The 27,629-nt window shown below is 47.8% G+C and overlaps 1 protein-coding gene and 1 long non-coding RNA gene across 2 annotated transcripts in view; one reads left to right on the forward strand and one right to left on the reverse strand.

Moving 5' to 3' along the window:
* Positions 1–2,373, forward strand: part of LOC135421738 (serine/threonine-protein kinase PAK 3-like) — a 50,017-nt gene extending 47,644 nt beyond the window's left edge. Inside the window, exons 4-6 of the mRNA XM_064670425.1 lie at positions 684–732; positions 1,536–1,651; positions 2,370–2,373. Coding sequence (XP_064526495.1) covers positions 684–732; positions 1,536–1,651; positions 2,370–2,373 — 169 coding nt within the window. The remainder of the gene's footprint in view (positions 1–683; positions 733–1,535; positions 1,652–2,369) is intronic.
* A 20,742-nt stretch (positions 2,374–23,115) lies between these two features.
* LOC135421570 (uncharacterized) lies at positions 23,116–25,852 on the reverse strand. The gene is made up of 3 exons (XR_010434082.1): positions 25,077–25,852; positions 24,541–24,704; positions 23,116–24,068 (listed from the first exon to the last, which is right to left on the reverse strand). It is a non-coding gene; the product is annotated as an uncharacterized LOC135421570 (long non-coding RNA).
* Between the last annotated feature and the right edge of the window lie 1,777 nt (positions 25,853–27,629).

Here is a 27,629-nt window from a genome sequence, read left to right on the forward strand (position 1 = left end):
AGCCACCTGTGCTTCGGAGCTGCCTCTGCTGTTGTGGTTATTGTTGTTGTTGTTGTTGTTGTTGTTACCAGCTGACTACAAAGGGCTCACAGCCCTGCACAGTGGGGCTGCCTTTTGGATCTGCTGCAAGGTGGTATCTCTGTTTCACATGAGCATCTTTCATGTTGTTTCTTTCAGAGAGCCATGTGAGTGAGGGGAACCCTACGAAGAAATACACTGTACAGCAGATAATTGGCCAAGGGTAAGTCCAATCTCAGCTACTTCTACAAAACCATGGGCCAGGGATTTTGCTGGTGTCATATCAAGCATGCAGTCAGGCAAGCTGCAAACATGGGCAGACACTGGGCTTACATCCTCCTGTCTGTCAGTCCTGATCAGTATTTAATAACTGTGGTCAGAAGGCATTGTCAAAGACAACTCAATGCTGGCAGTCTCTTGCCTGTAACAAGGAGCAGGACATGGAGTATGTCCTATGTTTTCTCCTGGCCACCCTGCATGGCAGAGGGCTGCTGGGCTGCTGGGCTGCTGGGCTGCTGGGCTGCTGGGCTGCTGGGCTGCTGGGCTGCTGGCTGAAGCCGAGTGTTTTATAAACACTCTGGGCAGCAGAGCTCTGCTCTATGGGCTGGCTTTCTCACCCAGGGCCTAAATGCCTTCTCCTTTCTTGGCTGCTGCTCTGTTTCTAGGACTTTTGGAACAGTTTTCCGAGGAGTTGACATTGCCACAGGAAGACGGGTAAGGGCAGCACCCCCGGCAGTTTGTGCAGCTCTCGAGTGCTTTCCCCTCCACTGGGAGCTGTGGCCACAGCTCTGGGTGGCCACGAGATCTTTGCTGCAGAGACTGTTCCTCTGAGGGCAGACAAGTGTCAGCCTGCAAGACACGGTTTGGACAGGCCTTGTCCTTATTAAGTCCCCAAAAGAACACAAGGAGGGCAGGGGTATCTTTCAGAGAAGGACACCTTTGCTCAGACTTATTTACTGACTATGCTAATGCATCAGCTACTTGGTGGCTCCTTACCCAGCTGCAGTGCTGCACTTGGGAAGTGCACTTACACAGGAGTCTGCAAGGGATCTAAAGGCCCTGAGCGCTGCTCATAACCCCGGCCACATCCATAAAATACCCTAGAATGGGTTATTCCTTTTCAAACCCAGAAAAGAACTGCAAATAGGAACTGGGTTAAAAACGTTCTTTAGAGTTGCAAAATCCAACTTCAAGATGTTACAAAGTGCAGGGATTGTATTTTTTTGTGTAACCCTCATGACCTTTTAGGATGGGATTTCCTCCATTACGGATTGATTGTTTGCAGACCATTTGTCCAGAGTTTACAAGGCAAAATGTCTATAGCCATGTGTCCTGTAACTGGCACACAAGGGCGAGCGGAGGAATCGCCTCTTGTCCTGTCAGTTAAGAAGCTCTGGTGTCTAATCCCAGGCAGTTTGGCCCACCCTGACTCCATCATCCCAAAGACACCTGCTCCATGTGCGTTGTGGTCCCGTGCAACAGACATCTCAAGTCTGTGGCTTTCAATCTCCTTTTAGGTGGCCATCAAGAAGATTTTTGTTCTCGACAGAAAGAACAAAAGGGAGCTTGTTTTAACTGAGGTTGCAGTCCTGAAGAGAATGAGGCACCCCAATATCATTCGCTACATAGACAGGTGAGTGGTTCTGGGATTATCACGTTGAGGTTCATTGACAAACTGCAAGCCAAAGGCTAAAAAGCCACTTTGGTCACTGGAAGAACATGGAGCTCTTCATTATTTTATAACTCCTCCACCTGCAGTGGACGGGAGGTGCAGGGCACAGGTCTCTTAGCTCCTTCAGGGAGGAGCTTGCCTTGTGTCTGCCTTGGCCTTTTCTGGTAATAGGTAGTTTGAAGCGTGTCTTCCAAAACCTGCATCTGCCATGTCTTCCTAAAGCCACAGCCCTTCAGTTCACTACCTCCCTGTTCTTTTGGGGTCTGGTTTTTTTCAAACTGATCATCATTTCTTTGCCTTAATGATACGTGCTGATAAACCCACCTAGAAATTATTGCCCTTGGGGTTTTCCCTCTACTTGTTGTTGCTGTGGATGCCAGGAAGACTAGGCTCTTGTTTGCACAACCACACAATGTGCCAGGTTTTAAATGGTTTTCCCTGTTTCTGAATGCACTTTATGCAATGCTTTCCAAGGGGTTGACCAACATCTGCCCTCAGTGGTGCACACTCTCCTCCCATGGAGAAGTCTGTGTTGCCTGCTTCCTGGAGTTCAGGCTGGAAGGGATGAGTTAAGATGATGAAGCAGCTGATGGCAATGTCCTGGTTCCAGATTTCTCTCTGCTGTCACTAAACTGCATTTTTGCCTTGCTTGCCATCTAAGACATCTCCTTTTTCACAGATGAGCCTTTCTCATTTAGCCTGCTCAGATTCTCTCTTCATTTACAAGTGACCTGGCAAGAAAACTCAACTGCAGTCTTTCCCATAAGGTCATTTAGCTGGGCCCATTCATCTCCATGCTGTGGGTTTCTTCTTTCAGCTACCTTTTCAATGAAGAACTCTGGCTGGTGACGGAATATGTGGAGGGATGCACCTTAGGCGATGTCATTTCCATACAAGCTCTTGAGGAAGAGATGATAGCCTCTATCAGTCGGGAGGTAAGGGATGCTGCCCTTGCTTCTGACAGCTTGGACAGGATGGTTCTTTGCAAAAGGTGGTAAGAACAGGAGTGATTTCCTGTTCAGAGCTTTGTTTCTGCGTTGCTGTTCTGATGTGGAGAAGAAAAGAGCATCCAAGTGAACGGCCTGCCAGTCTCACTACATTTCTTGTACTCTGTTATTATACTCCTATAATGTTGTTGTACTTTCTTTTTCAGTTTAATTTCATTTTATTTAATTTATTATTCCAAACTTTGCCACTTGAAGTATGTCTGCAATTGATGTGTCACCTGAAATTTGATCTTTTAGAGCCATTTCCTTTTTTGTGGGATAAAATCAGCCTAATTAATTTTTCCTCTCGTTTCTTTATTTAATCTCAGTGCCTGAATGCCCTGGACTTCCTTCATTCAGATCTAGTGATTCACAGAGACATCAAAAGTGACAATATTCTTCTCGGAATGGATGGATCTGTGAAATTGAGTAGGTGTTCTTGGTCAGGCACAGCGTTCCTGGGAGGCAGGGTCTGGGGTTGCCTTTGAGTGCCTGCCAGTTCCCCAAAAGTGGTGCTGGTGGGAGCGCCCAGCCCACTGCTGTAAGCTGAGAGCAGAGTTGCAATGTGCAGAGAGCTCTAGAGAGGATGAGGCTGTCAAGAGTGCCTTTGGTTTGGGTATGTCCCTTCCAGAGGAAACAGCACAGCCACTCTTCCAGCTAGATTCAACACTGTGCTCTCAAACTGAGAGTGGGGAATTCTTGTGCTTGCTTTCATAATTCAAGCTGGTTTTATCAGTACTTGTTTTTCTCTGCAGTTGATTTTGGCTTCTGTGCTTGGCTTATGCCCTGGGAGAAGAAACGGACATCTTTCATTGGGACTCCTTTCTATATGGCACCAGAAATGTTGAGAGGAGACAGATATGGTGCCAAAGTGGATATCTGGGCCCTTGGGATCATGGCACTAGAAATGGTGGATGGTCCTACACAGGTAAGGTGCAAATACTGTCAGAGAGCCCTGCCTTTCTCCCCTGAGCCATATCTTTCTCCCACTCACATCAGCTTGAACTAGTCCCACCAAGGCCCACGTCTAAAAGTGTCCTGGAGCACATCTGCTCACAGGAGAAGTGACATGTGCCAGTGCAGAAATGGGCCGTTTTGGCCTCCAACAATGCTTGAATTCCTCCTGTGCTCTTTGAACTCCCTTGGAGCTGGATCTCCCAATGGCAGGAATTTTTCAGCAGCAGGATTCTCCCGTTGGAGAATTACTGTGAGAAGCATTTCAAGGGGATCTGCAGGCCAGAAGTCTTTTCAAACTTGGACCAGTGCCCACTGCTTACCTGAGCCTTTCAGGGCAGGTCACTGCTTCTAGTACTGCCACAAGTATGTATTAGCCAGTACATTTCTAAAAGTAGGTTCTAGCACAGCTCCTTGTAGTAAGCCAATGTATTTCCAGGTTTGCAGTTGTAGATGCTAATTCCCTAAAATGAAATGACCCGCTCTTACACCAAAGGAGTGTGCAATAGTCCAGGAAGGTATACTGGGATAAAACCCCATGACTAACAGCTGAAACCAAGTTAAATGCTGCACAGTTAATTCCTGAGGAAGACAACAATTATGGAAAATGTCAGTCTTCCAGTCCTTCTGAAAAAGGTCCCTGACTTTTCTTGGAAGACTTCTTTTGGATTGCATTTGCCTTGCAGAAGGCAGCAAAAAGAGTTGAAGGGAATTAGCAGGACTGGTCTGGATGCTGAAAATTCTCTGCTTCCTTAAGCTCAAATGTTGATCAGGGCTCCTGGAGAAGCCCCAGGTCAAGTCTCAGAAAGCAAGGACTGGCCTGTGCTGGAGCTCTTCCCCTCGGGGAGGGATGGTTAATGGCTGTCTTGTGTTTCCTTTGTCCCAAGCCTAAGCACAAGCCACCCGAGCTGGAGACTCCCAGAAACCTGTCGCCTGTGTTCCGTTCCTTCCTGCAGTCCTGCCTGAAACGGAAGGTGAAGCGTCGATGGACGGCCAGGAAGCTGATGAAGGTAAAGTGGCTGCAGGTGAAACAGCTGTCCAGGGATGGGCTTTGTCATCAGCTAAACTCAGAGGCATCAGGAGGCCTCCTCTCCTACTAATCTCCAGTCTTGGTGCTTTTCAAATGACAACTAAGTAGCATCCTAGAATAGTTTGGCTTGGAAGGGACCTTTAAGTGGCATCTAGTCCAACCCCCCTGCAACGAGCAGGGACATCTTCAACTAGACTGGGTTGCTCAGAGCCCTGTCCCACCTGACCAGGGATGGGGTATCCACTTCCTGTGCCAGTGTTTCAGCACCCTCATTCTAAACAATGACTGCCTTAGATGTAACCAGAATCTATCCTCTTGCACTTGAAAACTATGATCCTTTGTCCCACTGCAACCGGGCCCTTTGAAAAAATGTGTCCCCTTGAAGGACTGAAAGGCCACAATAAGCTCTCCCTGGCACCTTCTCTTCTCCAGTGCCATCTGTCTTGGCCTTTCCTCAGAGGAAAGTTGGAGGTCTAGATAGTTCCCTACGTCCTCCTGATGTGTATTGCTGGTAACCAGAGGAATCCCGCTGGAGCCTGTGAGAAACTGCATTTGGAAAGTAATGGCTCCTTTTGTTCTTCTTTGGTTTTTTGGTGCAGCATCCGTTTTTAGGAAAATCCAAGAGTCTTGCCGAGATGACTCCTCTGATTGATGCAGTCAGGAGACCCAGAACAGCGGCACCAGAACCTCTGCTGGCTCCCTCTCTTTCTGGACAAGAGGGGAAAGAAGAGCAAGTAGAGAAGAAAGTTGTCAAAGCAAAGCCTGAAGGAGTGAAATCAGTAAGTGCCAGAGTACATTAGCACTGCCTTTGGTGTCAATCAGAGCTGCAAGTTCCTGAGCAGACAGCGCTTGCTTTTTGTGGCTGAAGATTGTGAGGGCTGTAGCCCTGTCATGACATGGTGCTTCAGCCCAGCCACTGACACCTGGAAAAGCAGTCTGGAACTTCCAAGTTGAGTCAGACTGTCCCTTTCAGGACACACAGCAATAACTGTGCCCTAGAGGGTAGTTGCCCCTCTGCACGACCCAGTTGACAAAATGCATGAAAATTGAAGAGGAAACTGCCCATGAACTTGTGTAAATCCAGTCTTTTCTTCTCGTCCATTCACTTTGTGAAGTGGGCAGCAAAAGACAGTTTAAGAGCCTGACTTGTGGCCAACAGCATCTTCCCAAGGGTTTGCATTTGAACTATGATCTCAGGACATCTCTGCAAGCCACCTTTCTGACATAAACTAATTCTTGCCACAGATCCTCAAGAGCTCTGCAATGGCAGGTGTTGCTGCAGCACCACAACCTAAAGAAGTCTCCTTGCCCGACACTGAAATGCCAAGCACAAGCACTGGCAAAAGAGCCACTGGGAAAAAATGCACACAGAAAACAAGCACTGGGAAGAAAAGCTCTGCAGAAACCAGCACAGGGAGAAAAAGCTCAGACCAGCCACAACTGATATCCTCACTAACAAGTATTTACCTCGCCGATCTCAGTACGTATCATGTATTTCACTTCTGGTGGAGCAGTCCATGGTATGCATGTCAACTTTAGCTGTACTAAAGGAACAGAGTGTTTGTCGAGCCACCTGTGCTTCAGAGCTGCCTCTGTTGCTCTTGTGATTGTTGTTACCAGCTGACTACAAAGGGCTCACAGCCCTGCACAGTGGGGCTGCCTTTTGGATCTGCTGCAAGGTGGTATCTCTGTTTCACATGAGCGTCTTTCATGTTGTTTCTTTCAGAGGGCATTGTGAGTGAGGAGAACCCTATGAAGAAATACACTTTACAGCAGCAAATTGGCCAAGGGTAAGTCCAATCTCAGCTACTTCTACAAAACCATGGGCCAGGGATTTTGCTGGTGTCATATCAAGCATGCAGTCAGGCAAGCTGCAAACATGGGCAGACACTGGGCTTACATCCTCCTGTCTGTCAGTCCTGATCAGTATTTAATAACTGTGTCAGAAGGCATTGTCAAAGACAACTCAATGCTGGCAGTCTCTTGCCTGTAACAAGGAGCAGGACATGGAGTATGTCCTATGTTTTCTCCTGGCCACCCTGCATGGCAGAGGGCTGCTGGGCTGCTGGGCTGCTGGGCTGCTGGGCTGCTGGGCTGCTGGGCTGCTGGGCTGCTGGGCTGCTGGGCTGCTGGGCTGCTGGCTGAAGTCGAGTGTTTTATAAACACTCTGGGCAGCAGAGCTCTGCTCTCTGGGCTGGCTTTCTCACCCAGGGCCTAAACGCCTTCTCCTTTCTTGGCTGCTGCTCTGTTTCTAGGTCTTGTGGAAGAGTTTTCCGAGGAGTTGACATTGATACAGGAAGACGGGTAAGGGCAGCACCCCCGGCAGATTGTGCAGCTCAGCTCTCGAGTGCTTTCCCCTCCGCTGGGAGCTGTGGCCACAGCTCTGGGTGGCCACGAGATCTTTGCTGCAGAGACTGTTCCTCTGAGGGCAGACAAGTGTCAGCCTGCAAGACACGGTTTGGACAGACCTTGTCCTTATTAAGTCCCCAAAAGAACACAAGGAGGGCAGGGGTATCTTTCAGAGAAGGACACCTTTGCTCAGACTTATTTACTGACTATGCTAATGCATCAGCTACTTGGTGGCTCCTTACCCAGCTGCAGTGCTGCACTTGGGAAGTGCACTTACACAGGAGTCTGCAAGGGATCTAAAGGCCCTGAGCGCTGCTCATAACCCCGGCCACATCCATAAAATACCCTAGAATGGGTTATTCCTTTTCAAACCCAGAAAAGAACTGCAAATAGGAACTGGGTTAAAAACGTTCTTTAGAGTTGCAAAATCCAACTTCAAGATGTTACAAAGTGCAGGGATTGTATTTTTTTTGTAACCCTCATGACCTTTTAGGATGGGATTTCCTCCATTACGGATTGATTGTTTGGAGACCATTTGTCCAGAGTTTACAAGGCAAAATGTCTATAGCCATGTGTCCTGTAACTGGCACACAAGGGCGAGCGGAGGAATCGCCTCTTGTCCTGTCAGTTAAGAAGCTCTGGTGTCTAATCCCAGGCAGTTTGGCCCACCCTGGCTCCATCATTCCAAAAACACCTGCTCCATGTGCATTGTGGTCCTGTGCAACAGACTTCTCAAGTCTGTGGCTTTCAATCTCCTTTTAGGTGGCCATCAAGAAGATTTTTCTCCGCGACAGAAAGAACAAAAGGGAGCTTGTTTTAACTGAGGTTGCAGTCCTGAAGAGAATGAGGCACCCCAATATCATTCACTATATAGACAGGTGAGTGGTTCAGGGATTATCACACCGAGGTTCACATGTGCCTTGTGTCTGCCTTGGCCTTTTCTGGTAATAGGTAGTTTGAAGCGTGTCTTCCAAAACCTGCATCTGCCATGTCTTCCTAAAGCCACAGCCCTTCAGTTCACTACCTCCCTGTTCTTTTGGGGTCTGTTTTTTTCAAACTGATCATCATTTCTTTGCCTTAATGATACGTGCTGATAAACCCACCTAGAAATTATTGCCCTTGGGGTTTTCCCTCTACTTTCTGTTGCTGTGGATGCCAGGAAGACTTGGCTCTTGTTTGCACAACCACACAATGTGCCAGGTTTTAAATGGTTTTCCCTGTTTCTGAATGCACTTTATGCAATGCTTTCCAAGGGGTTGACCAACATCTGCCCTCAGTGGTGCACACTCTCCTCCCATGGAGAAGTCTGTGTTGCCTGCTTCCTGGAGTTCAGGCTGGAAGGGATGAGTTAAGATGATGAAGCAGCTGATGGCAATGTCCTGGTTCCAGATTTCTCTCTGCTGTCACTAAACTGCATTTTTGCCTTGCTTGCCATCTAAGACATCTCCTTTTTCACAGATGAGCCTTTCTCATTTAGCCTGCTCAGATTCTCTCTTCATTTACAAGTGACCTGGCAAGAAAACACAACTGCAGTCTTTCCCATAAGGTCATTTAGCTGGGGCCATTCATCTCCATGCTGTGGGTTTCTTCTTTCAGCTACCTTTTCAATGAAGAACTCTGGCTGGTGACGGAATATGTGGAGGGATGCACCTTAGGCGATGTCATTTCCAAACAAGCTCTTGAGGAAGAGATGATAGCCTCTATCAGTCGGGAGGTAAGGGATGCTGCCCTTGCTTCTGACAGCTTGGACAGGATGGTTCTTTGCAAAAGGTGGTAAGAACAGGAGTGATTTCCTGTTCAGAGCTTTGTTTCTGCGTTGCTGTTCTGATGTGGAGAAGAAAAGAGCATCCAAGTGAACGGCCTGCCAGTCTCACTACATTTCTTGTACTCTGTTATTATACTCCTATAATGTTGTTGTACTTTCCTTTCTAGTTTAATTTCAATTTAATTCATTTATTATTCCAAACTTTGCCACTTGAGGTATGTCTGCAATTGATGTGTCACCTGAAATTTGACCTTTTAGAGCCATTTCTTTTTTTCTGCGATAAAATCAACCTAATTAATTTTTCCCCTTGTGTTTCTTTGTTTAATCTCAGTGCCTGAAAGCCCTGGACTTCCTTCATTCAGATCTAGTGATCCACAGAGACATCAAAAGTGACAGTATTCTTCTCGGAATGGATGGATCTGTCAAACTGAGTAGGTGTTCTTGGTCAGGCACAGCGTTCCTGGGAGGCAGGGTCTGGGGTTGCCTTTGAGTGCCTGCCAGTTCCCCAAAAGTGGTGCTGGTGGGAGTGCCCAGCCCACTGCTGTAAGCTGAGAGCAGAGTTGCAATGTGCAGAGAGCTCTAGAGAGGATGAGGCTGTCAAGAGTGCCTTTGGTTTGGGTATGTCCCTTCCAGAGGAAACAGAGCACAGCCACTCTTCCAGCTAGATTCAACACTGTGCTCTCAGACTGAGAGTGGGGAATTCTTGTGCTTGCTTTCATAATTCAAGCCGGTTTTAACTCTATTTCTTTTTTCTGCAGTTGATTTTGGCTTATGTGCTTGGCTTCAGCCCCAGCGAAAGACATGGAGGTCATTTTTTTCAACACCTTTCTATATGGTATCAGAAATGTTGAGAAGAGACCGATATGATGCCAAAGTGGATATCTGGGCCCTTGGGATCATGGCACTAGAAATGGTGGATGGTCCTACACAGGTAAGGTGCAAATAGTGTCAGAGAGCCCTGCCTTTCTCCCCTGAGCCATATCTTTCTCCCACTCACATCAGCTTGAACTAGTCCCACCAAGGCCCACGTCTAAAAGTGTCCTGGAGCACATCTGCTCACAGGAGAAGTGACATGTGCCAGTGCAGAAATGGGCAGTTTTGGCCTCCAACAATGCTTGAATTCCTCCTGTGCTCTTTGAACTCCCTTGGAGCTGGATCTCCCAATGGCAGGAATTTTTCAGCAGCAGGATTCTCCCGTTGGAGAATTACTGTGAAAAGCATTTCAAGGGGATCTGCAGGCCAGAAGTCTTTTCAAACTTGGACCAGTGCCCACTGCTTACTTGAGCCTTTCAGGGCAGGTCACTGCTTCTAGTACTGCCACAAGTATGTATTAGCCAGTACATTTCTAAAAGTAGGTTCTAGCACAGCTCCTTGTAGTAAGCCAATGTATTTCCAGGTTTGCAGTTGTAGATGCTAATTCCCTAAAATGAAATGACCCGCTCTTACACCAAAGGAGTGTGCAATAGTCCAGGAAGGTATACTGGGATAAAACCCCATGACTAACAGCTGAAACCAAGTTAAATGCTGCACAGTTAATTCCTGAGGAAGACAACAATTATGGAAAATGTCAGTCTTCCAGTCCTTCTGAAAAAGGTCCCTGACTTTTCTTGGAAGACTTCTTTTGGATTGCATTTGCCTTGCAGAAGGCAGCAAAAAGAGTTGAAGGGAATTAGCAGGACTGGTCTGGATGCTGAAAATTCTCTGCTTCCTTAAGCTCAAATGTTGATCAGGGCTCCTGGAGAAGCCCCAGGTCAAGTCTCAGAAAGCAAGGACTGGCCTGTGCTGGAGCTTTCCCCTCGGGGAGGGATGGTTAATGGCTGTCTTGTGTTTCCTTTGTCCCAAGCCTAAGGACATGCCACCCGAGCTGGAGACTCCCAGAAACCTGTCGCCTGTGTTCCGTTCCTTCCTGCAGTCCTGCCTGAACCCGAATGCAAAGCGTCAATGGACGGCCAAGAAGCTGCTGAAGGTAAAGTGGCTGCAGGTGAAACAGCTGTCCAGGGATGGGCTTTGTCATCAGCTAAACAACTAAGTAGCATTCTAGAATAATTTGGCTTGGAAGGGACCTTTAAGTGGCATCTAGTCCAACCCCCCTGCAACGAGCAGGGACATCTTCAACTAGACTGGGTTGCTCAGAGCCCTGTCCCACCTGACCAGGGATGGGGTATCCACTTCCTGTGCCAGTGTTTCAGCACCCTCATTCTAAACAATGACTGCCTTAGATGTAACCAGAATCTATCCTCTTCCACTTGAAAACCATGATCCTTTGTCCCATTGCAACCACGCCCTTTGAAAAAATGTGTCCCCTTGAAGGACTGAAAGGCACAATAAGCTCTCCCTGGCACCTTGTCTTCTCCAGTGCCATCTGTCTTGGCCTTTCCTCAGAGGAAAGTTGGAGGTCTAGATAGTTCCCTACGTCCTCCTGATGTGTATTGCTGGTAACCAGAGGAATCCCGCTGGAGCCTGTGAGAAACTGCATTTGGAAAGTAATGGCTCCTTTTGTTCTTCTTTGGTTTTGGGTGCAGCATCCGTTTTTAGGAAAATCCAAGAGTCTTGTCGAGATGGCTCCTCTGATTGATGCAGTCAGGAGACCCAGAACAGCGGCACCAGAACCTCTGCTGGCTCCCTCTCTGTTGCGGGATTAACAGGCGCTGTAATGTGGAAGCCATTCTTCAAGAAGATGTCGTGACTGACCCAGGGCGAAGTGACCTTGTCCGCGCAGGAAGCGAAGTAAACAAGGCCATAAAACTTGAGGGATGTCACAGACCAGGATGTTTTAAGTACGATAGAGGGACTTGAAAGAAAACTAAGAAAGACCAGCTGTGTACTCAGAATCAACCAATCAGATGCTGTTTGAAGTGTATACTCAGATATATATACTCCTCTGTAATCAATAAAGTTAGTTTCGTTTTTGTACCTGCACTGAGAGTCTTGACCTGATTGCGGCATCTTGGTGACCCCGCGACGTGATACTGTTCTGTGCAACTTGATACCTGCAAATTCCCGAGGTGCGGTTGCGACCGGACGTCCGAGAGAGACGTGTTTTGTGGCCACAGTCGACCGGTGAGTCGGAGCCCATCGAGGCTGATTTGAATTGCTCGGGATGGGGTCGTCTATTTCTGCAGTAGAGCGTGCTACTGTTGATGCAGTAATGAACTTGGGGAAAAAGGCAGATGAAACTTTGTCGCGTACTCAAGTAGTGGACTTATTATTCTGGGCGAAACGCCGCGGATTTTTGCATGATTCCACGGACGTTTTTAAGGATGATACCTGGCGTAAAGTTGGGGCAGAATTATGGGAAGCGGTGCAAATAAATAATAAAGAAGCCAAGGCTCTTGCGCCGACATATCGGCAGGTCCGATTGCTTATTGAACGGTTAGGCGCTGAAGCGAGTGTAGAAGCTGCTGTACGTGCTGCTGTGTTTACAGCAGCTGCCGCCCCAGTGCCGCCTGCACCGGAGGTGGAAGAGCCCCCCCCTCCCGCAGCCGGCTCAGATATTAACCCTGAATATGCCGAGGAGGACTCGGAAGAGTCTCTCATCGACCTCGGGGTGCCAGCTTATACTGCTGCAGCAGCTGAACGGGGACCATATGACGATCTTATTCCCCCGTGGAATCCCCCGCCCGAACCCGTGCCTTCCGCACCCCCGGCTGACCCAACCCATGTTCCACTGCCGTCTGAACCTATGGAAGTTGATACTAATCCTACTCTATCAACGCTTTTGCAAGCCCAAACAAATGTCATGACAAAATTGTTAAAAGAAATGAAAGCTTTGGATAAGGAAGCTGCAACTAAGCCTGCAATAAGGAGTCAGTATAAAGCAGCCCATAAAGCAATCGTTGAGGGACTAAAAAATATTGAACAGCAATTAAATAAAGAATTTGTTGTGGAAGGCATTTCTCCTGAACGACGTTGCTGGGTCATTAATATGGTTAAACAAAGACACTGGGATGAAGAGACCGCTGATGATTTTCTTACTTCAAAGGGAGCACCCCCGTTAAGTGCGGTAGAAAAAGGAGAGATAGTTGCTTATCAGAAACACTATCCTCCAGATGTGTATGATGATGCAGCTCCCTCAGCGAGTCAGAATCAAAGTTTGCCGCAAAAATTACAAGATTGGTGGAACAAATCGCCGCCGCCAAAACGAACACTACCAGGGCGATCCCTTGTGGACTCGGGTGCTACCCCCAAGGTTCCCTTACCTGATGGTTCAGTACCTCCCCGTGATCCGAATTTTGATCATCACAAGAGATGGAGGGGAATCATTACAAATGCAGAACTCACAGGTGATTTTAGCTTTACCGCAGCCCCTGTGCTTGTACAGGGGAACCAACGGCAATGGGCACCTCTGGATTGGAATCTAATTACACGAGTCCAAAAAGCAGTAATTGACTATGGTATAGATAACCGATTAGTCAAAAACCAAGTTGAAACGATCATTCGCTATCAGGAATTGGTACCTGCTGATTTACGTAGCATTTTTGAGTTAATTTTGGGACCCACAAGTTTTTTACTGTTTTTGACAAAATGGCAAGAGAGATTGGAAGTAGCTCAGGTAGCGAACTTAGATTTGCCAGTCGGAGATCCCCTGCGTACTGCTACTTTAGATCAATTAATGGGAAAAGGGCAATTTGTAGACCCGCAGATGCAAGCCGCCCTGGACGCTCGTGTTCTTGCGCAAAGCAAAGCAGCTGCTCTCGAAGCCTTCATGACATTACCGCAGATGGGTAAACCAAAGCAGCCTTATCTACATATTAGGCAACAGGATGATGAACCTTTCCTCTCCTTTGTGGATAGAGTGAAAGAAGGAGTTGAAGTAGCACCGGACATACCACATAACATGAAAGACACTATGGTGCGGGAAATAGCTGTTCAGAATGCTAACACAGCTTGCAAAAGGATGATCACTATTCTGCCAGCAGGGGCCTCTCTTACTCAAATTATTGAACAGTGTGCTCGAGCTCCTTTAGAGCTAGAGAAAGAGAAAGCAACTATTCATGCCTCTGCTCTAGCTGCTGCGCTTACAAAAGCACAGCTGCAAGGTCGTGGAGATAAAAATCCGGAAAAATGTTTTAGCTGCGGACAGCTTGGGCACTTTCGTAAACAGTGTCCCCAGCGCTTTAAGGGGGGATTTAAAGCTATTTCTATGAGTTCTTTTACAGGAATGTGTCATCGATGTGAAAAACCCGGTCACAGAGCTGCAGATTGCCGATCCAAATTCAGAAAGGATGGGACACCCTTACTTGGACCAACAAAGCAAGACCAGGGAAACTTCAGGAGCCGCGTGGGGGGCGCGGCGGTGAACCCTATCCAAACACCCCCCAACCCGAGTACGCTGCCGAAGCAGCCACCCGGGGCAGTGCAGGGCTTGACCTGGTAACTTCTCAATCTGTAACTATCACAGATGATTCAGTTCATTTAATTCCTACCACTTTTAAGGGACCCATTGGAAATGGACTTGCTGCTTTACTTTTAGGACGTTCCTCTGCCACCAAACAAGGGCTTTTTGTTCAACCTGGTGTTATTGATGCTGATTATAATGGTGTTGTTCAAATTATGTTGAGAGTTTTACATCCACCCTTTTTTCTCCCTACAGGCAGTAAAATTGCTCAACTAATACCATTTTATCCCCAGGTGCCTCAGCATTGCATCAGTAACACTGAAAGAACAGGTGGTTTTGGAAGTACAGGACCTTTAGTTGCCTTCACAGAAATACTCTCAAATAACAAACCACTCCGATCAGTCCTTGTCACTTCTGCAGATGACCCTGCGGTTCACTTACGAGCTGAAATGATGCTGGATTCGGGTTCTGATGTTACTATAATTCCAGCAGATGCATGGCCAGATACTTGGTTAAAACATGCGAAAAAAGAATCTATTCTGGGTGTTTCCGGAATAGCCCAAACCATTCAAAGTCAAAATTTTTTTCAGATCTCAGATAATGAAGGCAACGTCGCTTCTGTACATCCATACATTTTGCAGACAACTTTACGGATATTGGGTCGTGATGCTTTGAGTCAATGGCGTATGGTTCTCACTTCTAACCATTTTTAGTAGGGGCCACTGAGCAACTCCAAGGGCAACCACTGATCAAGTTAGGCTGGATAAACGATGACCCTATTTGGGTTGCTCAGTGGCCACTTCCTCAAGCAAAATTGACACAATTACATATTTTAGTACAAGAACAACTGGAGAAAAAACACATTGTCCCTTCTCAGAGTCCATGGAATACACCTGTCTTTGTTATTCAAAAGAAATCAGGTAAATGGCGATTCTTACATGATTTAAGAGAAGTGAATAACCAAATGCTTCCTTTAGGAGCACTCCAACCTGGCCTTCCTTCTCCAGCTGGTCTTCCTAAAGATTACTCCTTGTTCATTATTGACATTAAAGATTGCTTTTTTAGCATTCCCCTTCATCCTGATGATACTAAACGCTTTGCCTTTAGTGTTCCTCAAATCAACAATTCTGCACCCATGGCGAGATACGAATGGGTTGTATTACCGCAAGGTATGAAAAACAGTCCTACCATTTGTCAATGGTATGTCAATCAAGCTTTACAAAATTGGCGTCAAAGCCACCCCAATTACATTACCTATCACTATATGGATGATATCCTTGTGGCCAGTCCTAAACCCCTACCAGAAAAGGAACAAAATGAATTATTGTCAGAATTACAAAATTGGGGCCTATCTGTTGCTCCTGAAAAAATTCAACAGATAGATCCCTGGCATTACTTGGGTTTTGAAGTCACGAAAAATCGCTTTCGGCCTTTAAAATTATCACTTCATCCTACAATTCAAACAGTCAATGATGTTCAAAAGTTAATTGGGGACATTCAAAGCGTTCGCCCTTGGGCTGGAATTTCTAATACAGAATTAGAGCCACTAATCGACCTCCTTAAAAATTCAACCTCTATAGCAGAGCCCAGGACCCTAACTCCAGCTGCACAAGAAGCTCTTCAACATATCTCTACGAAATTAGAGAACGTGTGTGCCCATCGCTATGATGCGCATTTACCTCTTTATCTGTTTGTCCTCAATGTTGCGAGAGAATTTTTTGCCCTTATTGGGCAACTAGAGGCTGATCACAAAACATGCTATATTCTTGAATGGGTGTTTACAAAATCCACCCCAACAACATCTATCCAGAAAAGAGTAGATCAATTAGGCGATTTGCTGTTTAAAGCTAAACATAGGACTCGTTGTTTATTTGGTAAAGATCTTGATTACCTTATCTTGCCTATTTCTAACCTGCAATTGGTCGAGGAATGGGCAGATACTTCTGTCACCTTTGCTACAGCTATAGTTGGATTAAACATTGATAATCACTTTCCTGCGTCTCCTATATTTTCAGCCAATCTCCCATTTGTACCCTTGAAAATCCTCTCTGACTCTCCCCTCCCAGATGCTCTTACTGTTTTTACAGACGCTAGTGGACGTACTCACAAATATGGTTATGCCTATTTACAGGACAGCAACTGGAAAGTTGTTACTGACTCACTTCCAAATGTTTCTGTGCAAGTCCTTGAGCTAAAAGCTGTTGTATTAGCATTTGTTACCTTTTCTACTGTACCTTTTAATTTAGTAACTGATTCTTTATATGTTTATTCTATTGTTAACCGTATCGAAGACTCTCTTTTGGGAAAAGTAGCTAACCCTGTCATTGCTGATCTGTTACTAGAATTACTAAATGTTGTTAATCTTAGACACCACCCTGTTTTTGTAACTCATTTGAGAAGTCATTCTCTGCTTCCTGGAATCCTTGCAGAAGGTAATGCCATGATTGATACCGCTGTTAGTGCTCCTGCAGTTCAGTCCTCTGCTTTCCTTTCCGCTCAACAATCGCATGCGTTTTTTCATCAATCCGCCCCCAGCCTCAGTGCAGAGTTTAATATTTCAAAACCTGAGGCGCAATCCATTATTTCTGCCTGCCCTGACTGTGCCCGTCTCCCTCCTTTACAGCAGATGGGAACGAATCCCCGTGGCCTTTCATCACGTTCCCTTTTTCAAACTGACATTACATTAGTTCCCTCGTTTGGCAGATTTAAGTATGTTCACGTTACCGTGGATACGTTCAGTAAACTGACCTGGGCTACGCCACTAACGAGTACTTCCAGCAAATCCACTTGTTTACATTGGCTGCAAGCCTTTGCTGTTTTAGGTGTTCCTGAAGAAATTAAAACTGACAGTGGCCCAAATTATACTAGCACTTATTCCAATGATTTTCTCTCACGCTGGAATGTACGACATACTACCGGCATCCCGTACAACAGCACCGGTCAAGCTATTGTTGAGCGAAAGCACCAAGACCTTAAACGTTTATTCCGTGTTTTAATGAAAGAGGGGGAGCAGACCCTGTCACCACAACAGGTAGTTCTAAAAGCATTATATGTCCACAATTGGAAAAATCTTGTTGAATCGCCAAAAGCTCCCAAAACGCAATATATAGCACCAATGTCTTTGCACTTTTTATCCTCTACTGTCCAATATCCAGATGTGTCTGTTGAAATATGGGATCCCAAACAGAATGCTTGGCAAGGTCCACAGCAATTAATAACCTGGGGTCGTGGCTACGCTTGTGTCTCTACAGGTAACGATACCATCTGGATCCCAGCCAAATGGGTTCGACCGTGGATCAAAAAGGCATTACCTTCCTGACCCTTTCTTTCCTTCTCCTGTTATTTGCCATCGGTGAGACGCAAGCCCAAGACAATCTGTGGATTCAATGGGCAACTCAGACAAACACCTCTGCCTTTTGCTTGCATCTCACTGCAGCAACTAATCCTTTTAAGACTTGCCTAATCGGTGTTCCTGTAAGTCCATTTGAGCTTGCTAAGAATGTAGTAAGTATAAATTGTACTGCACGAAATGCTAGTTATTGCTTAGGTATGCTGTTGAAAAGTTTTAAAGAACCTTTGCCTTGGGATCCTCAGGAGTTAAACCTACTGGATAGTCGACCATCAAATGGTTCAGGATGTGTCTTTTTTGGATCGTACAATTTAACAGAAAAGAAAAGACGTACCTGGTTAACACCTCACAAAAATTACAACACGTCCCAATATTGTTCTCCTGATCGCGTTTATGGATGGGGTTCAGGCCACATCCACCTTAATTATTCCTATGCTACCTCCTTGCCACATCAAATATACCTTATCTGTGGTGATAGAGCATGGCAAGGCATCCCCAAAGAAGCCCATGGGAGAGCTTGTTATCTTGGAAAACTTGCTCTCCTAGCACCTTCTAAAGAGCAATGGCAAACCATACTGCATGGCAAAACACAAAGAGCTCGTAGAAGTCTCGAACAATTGTCCTCAGACTGTTCTGATGAGGTAAGCTTGTGGGGAACCACAGCTCGAGTGTTTGCTGCCATAATTCCCCAAATCGCAGCAGAGGAAGCGTTGACCCAATTACAACACCTTGCGTGTTGGACTGCTAAACAAGCTAATGTCACCACTAATGTACTTTCCCAATTGGCACAAGATATGAGCAGCATGCGCAAGGCTGTGCTCCAAAATCGAGCTGCCATCGATTACTTGCTATTGGTACAAGGAAAAGGTTGTGAGGAATACCAAGGACTCTGCTGTTTTAATCTCTCAGATCACTCAGAGTCCATCCAGGAGCAATTGAAGTGGTTGAAAGAACATACAAAAAGGATCACTGTGAGCACAAATCCTTTGGACGATTGGTTACTATCATTAGGTTTATCTGCATGGGTCAAGGATGTTTTGAAATGGATATGTATCATTGTATTAATTATTGGAATTGTACTCTGTATGGCTCCTTGTATTATTCAGTGCTTTGCTAGTAGAATTCATAGTATGGCTGATGCAGTTTTTGATAAGAGAGGGGGAGATGTTGCGGGATTAACAGGCGCTGTAATGTGGAAGCCATTCTTCAAGAAGATGTCGTGACTGACCCAGGGCGAAGTGACCTTGTCCGCGCAGGAAGCGAAGTAAACAAGGCCATAAAACTTGAGGGATGTCACAGACCAGGATGTTTTAAGTACGATAGAGGGACTTGAAAGAAAACTAAGAAAGACCAGCTGTGTACTCAGAATCAACCAATCAGATGCTGTTTGAAGTGTATACTCAGATATATATACTCCTCTGTATACTCAGATATATATACTCCTCTGTAATCAATAAAGTTAGTTTCGTTTTTGTACCTGCACTGAGAGTCTTGACCTGATTGCGGCACCTCTCTTTCTGGACAAGAGGGGAAAGAAGAGCAAGTAGAGAAGGAAGCTACAAGTTCCTGAGCAGACAGCACTCGCTCTTTGGGACTGAAGATTGTGAGGGCAGGGGCCCTGCCATGACATTGTGCTTCAGCCCAGCCACTGACACCTGGAAAAGGGGTTTTGAACTACCAAGTCAAGTCAGGGTCCCTTGCAGGAGACAGGAGACAGGACAAACTGTCCCTTGGGGATACCTGCCCCGCTGCACAGTTCAAAAATCCTGGCACTGCTGCAGCAACACAACCTGAAGAAGTCTCCTTTCCTGACATGGAAATGCCTCCACTGGCAAAGGAGGCACAGAGTAGACAAGGACTAGGAAAACAGGCAATATCTACTCTGATCTTTTCAGCCACTTCATTTGTAAATAAACTTTTGTTGTTATTCATAGCTGGGAAGTCCCATTGATGGGGGTTTTGGTATGGTTTGGAATTGGGAAAGGGTTTCTTTCATTCATCGGCTCCAGACCACATTGCCTTTGGAATTCATCCCACTGGCCTGTGTTTGCCCAGTCGTGGTACTTCTATATGAGGAAGAAAGTGCAATTGCAAGTCCAGCCACAACCAGATGGAGAGTGGGGCAGACAAATCCCCCCGCTGGGTACAGGTATTCAGCTGGGACCGTAGAGTGTTTGAGTTCTTGACAATTGGGTTTGTATGACCACTTGCAATCTCTGTGCCTGGATGAGAGTCTTCCTCAGCTGAAAAAGCAGAAGGTCAGCCCGTGTGCTCCGAAAGGGCACATCTGATGCGAGGCTTTCAGAGCAGCAGTCTGAGGGGCTGAGCCCACGCAGAGCCCGGGCAGAGTGCAGAGCAGCCTCAGCATGCGCAGAGCCAGGCTGGAAGAAGCCCAGCCCGGGGTGCTTGCATCTTTCTGGGACCAGACTAATCTTCCAGACTCGGAGACAAACTGGGTGTGGGCTGCTCCAGAGGGGAATCGTGGCCAGGCATGGAAATGCACGGACTGATGGGATTTGCCACCTTGGGTCTGCGCAGGAGTCGAGAAGGGCAAAAGAGAGCAGAGTGATGGAGTCGTTTCTGGCGATGCCTCCTGACCTCTTGGTTGCCTCGTAGCTCCTGGGAAAGGTCGGGAGTGTCTGTGCCACTCTGGACAGAGGGGGAGGGAGCTGGGCTGTTCCACAGGCTTGTGCTCAGGTGAGTGTCCTTTAGGCATCCCAGTTCTGCCCTGGGAACTGAGGCTGACACAGAGGGTGACAGCCTTCCCTGGGAGAGGCCCCACAAAACGGCGGATCCTCATGGCTTGGAGGCTCCCCATGAAATGGCACAACTGACATCATGGAGATTACTAAATGTGGGAGCATTATATGGGAGGTGTGCAAATTTATAAAATATATAGACACACAAGGTACTGTAGAATTATTACTGTTGTATATAGATAGTGTGTTACAGTGCTATGGGCATACCTGGACTCTGTACTGTCTAGGGCACTTACACAATACCCCATAACTCTCCTGCACTGTAGCCCCTTACATAATGCTCCCTTATATATAGATAATGTACATACGTGTGTGTGTGTATATACAGAGCGAGACTGTGTAAATAGTGTTTACATATAGTGTGTATATATAGTGTGTATATATAGTCTGTATATATAGTCTGTATATATAGTCTGTATATATAGTCTGTATATATAGTCTGTATATAGAATGTAGCGTTTGTGTGGGAACAGGAAAAAATTAAAGGAAAAACGGAAAGCTGTGTGTGTGGGAGGGAACTGGGGCTTCCTTCAAGTTGGGAGCGGGACGGCGTGGGGCCGGGGAGCTGTAGGGAGACTCCTCGCCACTGTGCTCAGTGCCTGGCCTCTTCCGCCCCACCCCATCGCCCAGGCTGAGAACCGTCGCCGCTGCTGCCTCAGCCTGGGGGCCGCCCCGCCTCAGCGGCAACTGTTCTTGCCTCAGCCCTCAGGTGTTTTCCCCTCAGCCCGCACCAATTTTCCCCTCAATCCGCAGCCAGTTTTTCCCTCAACCCTCAGCCATTTTTCCTTCAGATCACAGTCGGTTTTGCCTCAGCCCGGACCAATTTTTCCCTCAACTCGCAGCCGGTTTTGCCTCAGCCCACAGCCCTTTCTGCCTCATAACTGCCCCCCCCCCCCCCGCCTCAGCTGCAGCCGGTTTTGTCTCAGCCCAGAGCCGTTCTCATCTCAGCCCTTGTGCCCCGCTGCTTCAGCCCGCAGCGGTTTTTGCTTCAGCCTGGGGTTCACCCCATCTCAGCTGAGGCCTCGGTGATGCCGGGAAAAGGCCACGGTAGTAAAACTCAAGAGCCACAGGCGCTATGAAGCCGCTAGTTGTTTATTACGCTGCCGGACGCGCGGGGGATGACTCCGCCTGACACGCGCGAGCGCTCCCCCCTCACGGCTCCCGTTTTCTCCCAGCAGGTCATCCCTATCCATCGCACGGTTTGACATATTCAGGAACTACCCCAGAGTGGTATGGATTTCTATGGAAATCTCGGGACATGCCTTCTGGCGCCTGCCCACTTCTCTCGGGTGGTCGCAGGGGATGAAGGCTTCGAGTCTGCCTCTCACCGAACGGTTCCCCTCGCTCTCGGAGCATGCACAGTCTCTCAGCACCTTCCCCTCAGCAGGCAGCAAAGAGAGAGACCCCCTCACACACACCCGCTGCTCCGTCGCCCTGATATTCCACTGTAGCAGACAGAAAGGCTAGTCAGGGCCCCAGAAAATCTTACACGCACACAGAAGTTGGATAGGAGAAGGATTTAAGAGCTCCATGTCCACTGAGGCTTCTGACCCTGTAGGTTTCCCACAAGCCTAAGGGAATTTGGTTTTTGCAGGTGCACCAGGAGCTCAGTGCTGGGCAGAGAACTTTCTTGGGAGAAAGTCTGACTTGAGTGGCTATGGGAGAAGTGGCCAAAGGGGGGAGAACGGGCAGGAAGCACCCACGGGGGCACCCCCACTCTGACAGCTGCTCCAAGGGCTCCCTGCCACGTGTGGAACACGGACGCGTCCCTGAGGGATTGACAACAAATGCTGTCCATGTCAGGCAATCACAGCTGTTCTGAATGTCCTCCAAGCCTCTCCACAGTAAAAGAGGAGAAGCCCCGCTTGGTACAGCGAGGGCTGTGCCGTGAGGGCTGCTGGGGAGGAATCTCACTCTTCCTGGAGTCAGCTACTGTTGTCAAATACCTCTGAAATCCTCGGGATAACAGAACCCTCAAACCCTGCATTGCTAGTGTTAAAAAGCAAGGCGTTACTTTATTCACAGCGCTGTGGGCTGTGGGTGACCAGTCAAAGGCCTCCACACAGACACGGATTCAAAACTTATTATTCCATTTTTCCATGGAAGAGCAGAGTTGATTTCCAGATGAGTTTCAGGCAGAAAGGTGAGCTTTACATCAGGAGGTAAGCTGACAAGTCACTGCAAGAAAGGGAGGTCAGGCTCCAACAGGAGAGCAAGATTCAACATTCCAGGGGTCAAGAAGCCACCTAAAACCATTGCAGCGTGGGGAACCTTGAGCTCCCACTCATCATGGTCAAAGACACGGAATAGCTCAGCTGCCCCTGATGGGCTTTCAGGCTGTTCACCTCAACCCCCTGTGGCATACTAGGGCACGGACTCCAAGGAGTGTGGTATAATTGAATCATTTATTACAGTTCTTTCATGGTTTATATACCCTGTTACATCAGCAGTAAATTCTTTTTAGTAACTTTTCTATATATCTACTTTTTCGTTAAGCATTCACTGTCTAGGAGAAAATTACTCTCAATTAATTTCCCACACACAAGGATACATCTCACCACATCCGCATTTATCTTGCCAAGTTCCCCTTCTATGTTTCTCCCAGGGTCATATAAACTCGGTTCCCTACATCCACTCCTTACAAAAGATGAACTCTCCCTGCTGAGTCTTGGAGGTGATCTTGGAGGGCAGGAGCTGGGAGGTCACCTGGAGAGATGGCACAGGGATGGCCTGGTACAATTCTACTTTTTTCAGGGCTGCAAAATGTCTCAGATCTGGGCGGGGAAGAGTTTCCTCTTCAGGGGTTCACAGTCACAAACCAAAACCAAACAAACCAACCCCAAAGAACAAAGCTACTGGTGGAGGGGCTCGGAACAGACGGCTCACAGGCCAATATGGTTGGCAAAATGTCCGTTTATTAGAAGAAGAACATTTATTATATACTGCTGCTACACCTGGACGTGTGATTCTTCTTCACACAGCACTGGATATATAAGAGAAACATACTTTGTTGTCCGGTGTTAATTGGAGCATCACAGGTGTCCATAAGAGATGAAAAAACTTGTTTAGCTTTCTAAGACTCCTCCTTGACCTTGGCAGGGAGCCTTCTTTTCTGAAGTTCTAACTTCAGAGCCTGTAGCCATGTTAGCTACGCTAATGGTAAATCCTTTACACGTGTCATTTCCAAAATGCATGATCACAAAACTTGGCTTTGCTAGTTGTTAAATCCAGGCACCAGATTGTTACCAGGTATGACCCAAAACTGACTCTAGAAACTCAAACGCACACTGGTGTATAGTTTTTAGGAGAGCTTTAAAATAAAAAAAATAATTAGTTTACACACAAATCCTTCTGCAGTCCACACTGTATAACAACTCCAGCTGCTCACTAGGAGAATTACCTAATTTATAACATTGAACCGAATAACCTCACTGCTTATAAATGTATTCACAGGCACAAAAAAAAATAATTGCAAGTAGCGAGACTTACATCGCAAGTAACTCTTTGCTTCAAAAACAAACAAACAAACAAAACCCCAAACCACCAAAACAGAGCAGTTAGATGAACCAAAACATGTCTGGATAAGAACTATTAATCATAAGCTCTTACCTGCAGGAGCTTTAGCTTGTGAACGGTTCCCAGCTCCCACGCTGGGCAGAGTTTGTGATTTTAGCAGACCCTCAGCTGCCCGGCAAGGCTCACGTCCCACCTGAGAATGCTGCTTTCACCTAAAGTTCAGGTCTGGAAGCAATATGTGGCATAGTAGAGGACTGGATAGAAGGACCTACTGCTGCCACTCCCCTTGGAGCAGAAGCCACTGGCTGTGGTGAATTCCCATCTGAAGAAACCTTTGGGGAAAAAAAAAAAAAGATGAAAATGTAAAGAATTTTATGCCACAGTGTCTGTCCAGAGCTTGAAACAGAAGTCACAAAGGACAAAACAAGTAGCAAATGATACCTCAATATTAGAGGCTTTTTTGAGAAAGCTTTAAGCATTATAACTATATAATTAGGGTTTATTATATATTATAATAAAAATTATAAACTTGAGGTAGAAATAGCAAATTAAAAAAAAAATCAACAAAAACCTTAAAAAAAAATCCATGACAACATTAGAAGAGTTCTTGCCTGTAAAGAATAAGTAGGTTAACACTAATGTACCAAGAAAAGGACTTTAATAACACAAGACTTCCACTACATATGGATCAAGACAACAGGTCTAGCATCTGAACAGACTCCCCCTCCCCCACAAGCAAGTTTTTACTTCAGACTGTCCAGGTAACAAAATTTATGTTGTTGTTAGGACATCTCTCACACTTACTGGTACATTCTCTCCCTGGGACAGAGCTGCCTTTCTCTTCTCCAGGTGCTCTGGCAGCTCACTAACACGCTTCTCCAGCACTGCCACCTCCAAGCTGCGCTCCTTCCAATTCTCCCTCGGTGCTGCAGCCTGGCATTCTGCTCCTGCTTCACTTTGTTCCTTACCTGAAAAAATTCACCAAGCAGTGGGGCAGGAGGGGAAAGCAAGGAAAAGAAAAACAAATGAACTTTCAGGAGAGGGGACAGGAACCAGTTACAAAGAGAAAAGCCGTTGAAAAAGTGAAGTTATGTCTTCTCTCCAGTGAAAATATTGGTTAGTCTCCAAATTTGCAGAAAGGAAAGGGATATGCACAGTGTGCTCCTTCCTCCCTTTCCCTCGAACTCGGTACAATCACCCCTCCATCCTCAGCATGCAGGCAGCCACACGGGCCCGGCAGGAATGGGAGCAGTGGCGTTTCTTCCCGACGAGCTCAGAAAAGGACCCAACTGTCTTTAAAGCCCTTAAGAGTTGGGGGTCACAAGCTGGCTTTCCATTACCTGCAGCTCCTTGGACATGCGGTGGGTGGAGCTCAGCTACAGGTGACAGGTTGTCGTGGTAACCACTAATTCGTCAGCCCTTTCTCAGCATCTCTGGCAGCCCAGGCAGTTCCTCTGCTTTCGGCACGTCCAGCGCCAGCTCGCGCCGCTTCGGCTGCAACAGGCTCTTCAGCTGGTCCGCCTCCTCCGCTGCAAAGGACGAGAGAGAGCACAAGAGCTGCCCTGAGGAACAGCCCAGCATGGGCTGCTCTGCTCCCAGGGCAGCGCTGCAGGGCACCCAGAGAGCACCCTGCCGGCCTCCGGAGCAGGGCTGCACAGAGCCAAACCTGCTCCTCTACCCGGCAGGTGCACAAGCAAAGTCACCGGCACCATTCTGGACATTTGGTCTCCTCAGAGCACTGACGGAGAGGGAAAAAGAACATTTGGTTCACTGTCCCAAGTACAGAAACAAACAAAACCACAACACCAGACTGAATTCACCTGCAGAAGCCCAAATTCACCGAATGCCTGCTGAATTCAGCAGGAAGACACTCACTCAACCACAAGGCATCATTTCAAACTCTGCATTTAAGCCCTAAGAAGCCAGTAACAAAACACTAAAGCTGTTTCATTAAACACAGACTCCCGGGGCGGGAGCGGGAACGGAGCAGAGCGGAGCGGGGTGGCCGGGCGGGGCGGCGAAGCCGCCTGAGCGCCGATCCGCTTCCTGCCTGGGGTCCTCGCTTGTCAGCCGCGCGCCGCGTCCCCAAGCGGGGCTGCCCGTCCGGTGCCTGCCGCCGGCGCCCGGCGCCGCCGAGAGCCCTGCCCTGTCCTGTCCTCACAGCGGGAAGCACCGCAGCGAGACGGCGCTGCGAGCGCGGGGTGGGGGTCCGGGTTGGGATGGAGCTCAGGCAACAGGAAAGACGCCTCTCTGAGGCAGGGGGCCTCGCGCCACCATATTTAGTGTTGTCCTGGCTCATTTCCGGTCCTGGTAGCGCCATCTTCACTTCTGGCTTGGCGGACCATCCTTCTGTACGGCATTGGAGGACTTCTGGTCCGAGGGCCGCCATCTTTCTGTGCGGCCTCGCAGGACCTCAGGTCCGGGGGGCGCCATCTTTGCTGAGGCGTTGAAAATATTCCGGTCGCTCCCACTCCCGGTCCCCAACTTTACCCTTTGAATGTCCCTCACTAATTTCTACGGTTTCACCTCAAAATCTTCATTTTAGTCCCGCCCCCCAACCCCGAGAGAGACGGGAGACCACAAGTCCCGTCGTGCCCCGGGAACCGGCCAGGCCCCAGTGCGGCCGCTCCTTCCCTGCTCGGTGCCGCTGATTCAGCCGCCTCCTGGCGGGCCCCGCCCCCTTGAGCAGGCCTCCGAAGGGCCGCCGCCCCCTCCCCGTTCTCCGCTGCTCTTCCCCTCGCTGCGGGCGGGACCCTCGAGACTCCCAAGAACAGCCGCGGCAGGCACCGCGCGCGTGCAGGGCCCTTCGCTGCAGTGCCGCCCTTAAGTTCAGCAGGGGGCGCTGCAGTGCCATGAGAGTCACTGCGCATGCGTCATTCCCTCTCTTGACCGCCCTTAATTACCACGTGATCGCGGACGTCTCACAAATGACTGCGCATGCGCCGACGCCGCCTGCTTGGGGGACCCTCACCACGTGACCTTCTGGCTTCGCTTTCTTACTGCGGACGCCTCACCTGCTTTTCTGGGGTCCCACCCATTCTGGGGCCCTTCCCTGACGTTTCGCGGCTCCCCCTCCACTTTTTCGTGTCCCTGGGGTTCCCCCACCCACGTTTCGGGGTCCCCTTCTCACATTTTAGGGGTGACCCCCAATTTACGGTTCGGAGGGTGGGGGGTGGAAGTAAACGGGGTGCCCAAGAAGGTTTTTTTTTTCTCTTTTATTTCACTTTTTATTTTATTTCCTTTTTAGTTTTCTTGCTTTTAATTTTTTTATTTTCTTCTGTATTTTATATTTCCTTTTTTATTTTGTTTATTTTTTATTCTCTTCATTTTTCATTTTCTTTTATTTCTTGTTTGGTTTTTATTTTTTTATTTCTTATTCTTCCAGAGAGGGAAACACTGCAGCTCCTCTGGACCAGAGAAAGGCTCCCCTGCTCTTCCCTTAAACACAACGCCTGGAATTAGTGCCCTGGAAGCCTGGTCCACTCATTCCAGGGACTGAGGCTCACTCAGAAGGGCTTTGCCAGTATCAAATGGAAATTACATTGTGGGCAAACGCGCTTCCGGCAGGACTGCTGGGACACTCCTGGCCAAGGCGACCGGTCTGTGGAAGTCAGACCAGTGACCACCCGGGGGGGATTTTCCGGGGGATACTTCCAGGTTTTATTCTCCAGAAACTCCAGTTCTTTCTGGCACCGCTTGCTTCAGTCTTCCTTTGTTGGAAGAGGTCACTTAGTCTTTCTAGGGGCCAGATTGTCAAAGCCCGGCCAATCCATTCCCTCCACACCCCCCTCACACTCAGGGGCCGAGGGGCAGCGGCCTGCCCTGCCCTGCCCCTTGTAATAGATTAGTAGTTGTCACATAATTTACTCATCAAATCAGTAGTAGTAATAGTT

The sequence above is a fragment of the Pseudopipra pipra genome, chromosome 13 (assembly GCF_036250125.1).
Source record: "Pseudopipra pipra isolate bDixPip1 chromosome 13, bDixPip1.hap1, whole genome shotgun sequence".
Taxonomy (NCBI): domain Eukaryota; kingdom Metazoa; phylum Chordata; class Aves; order Passeriformes; family Pipridae; genus Pseudopipra; species Pseudopipra pipra.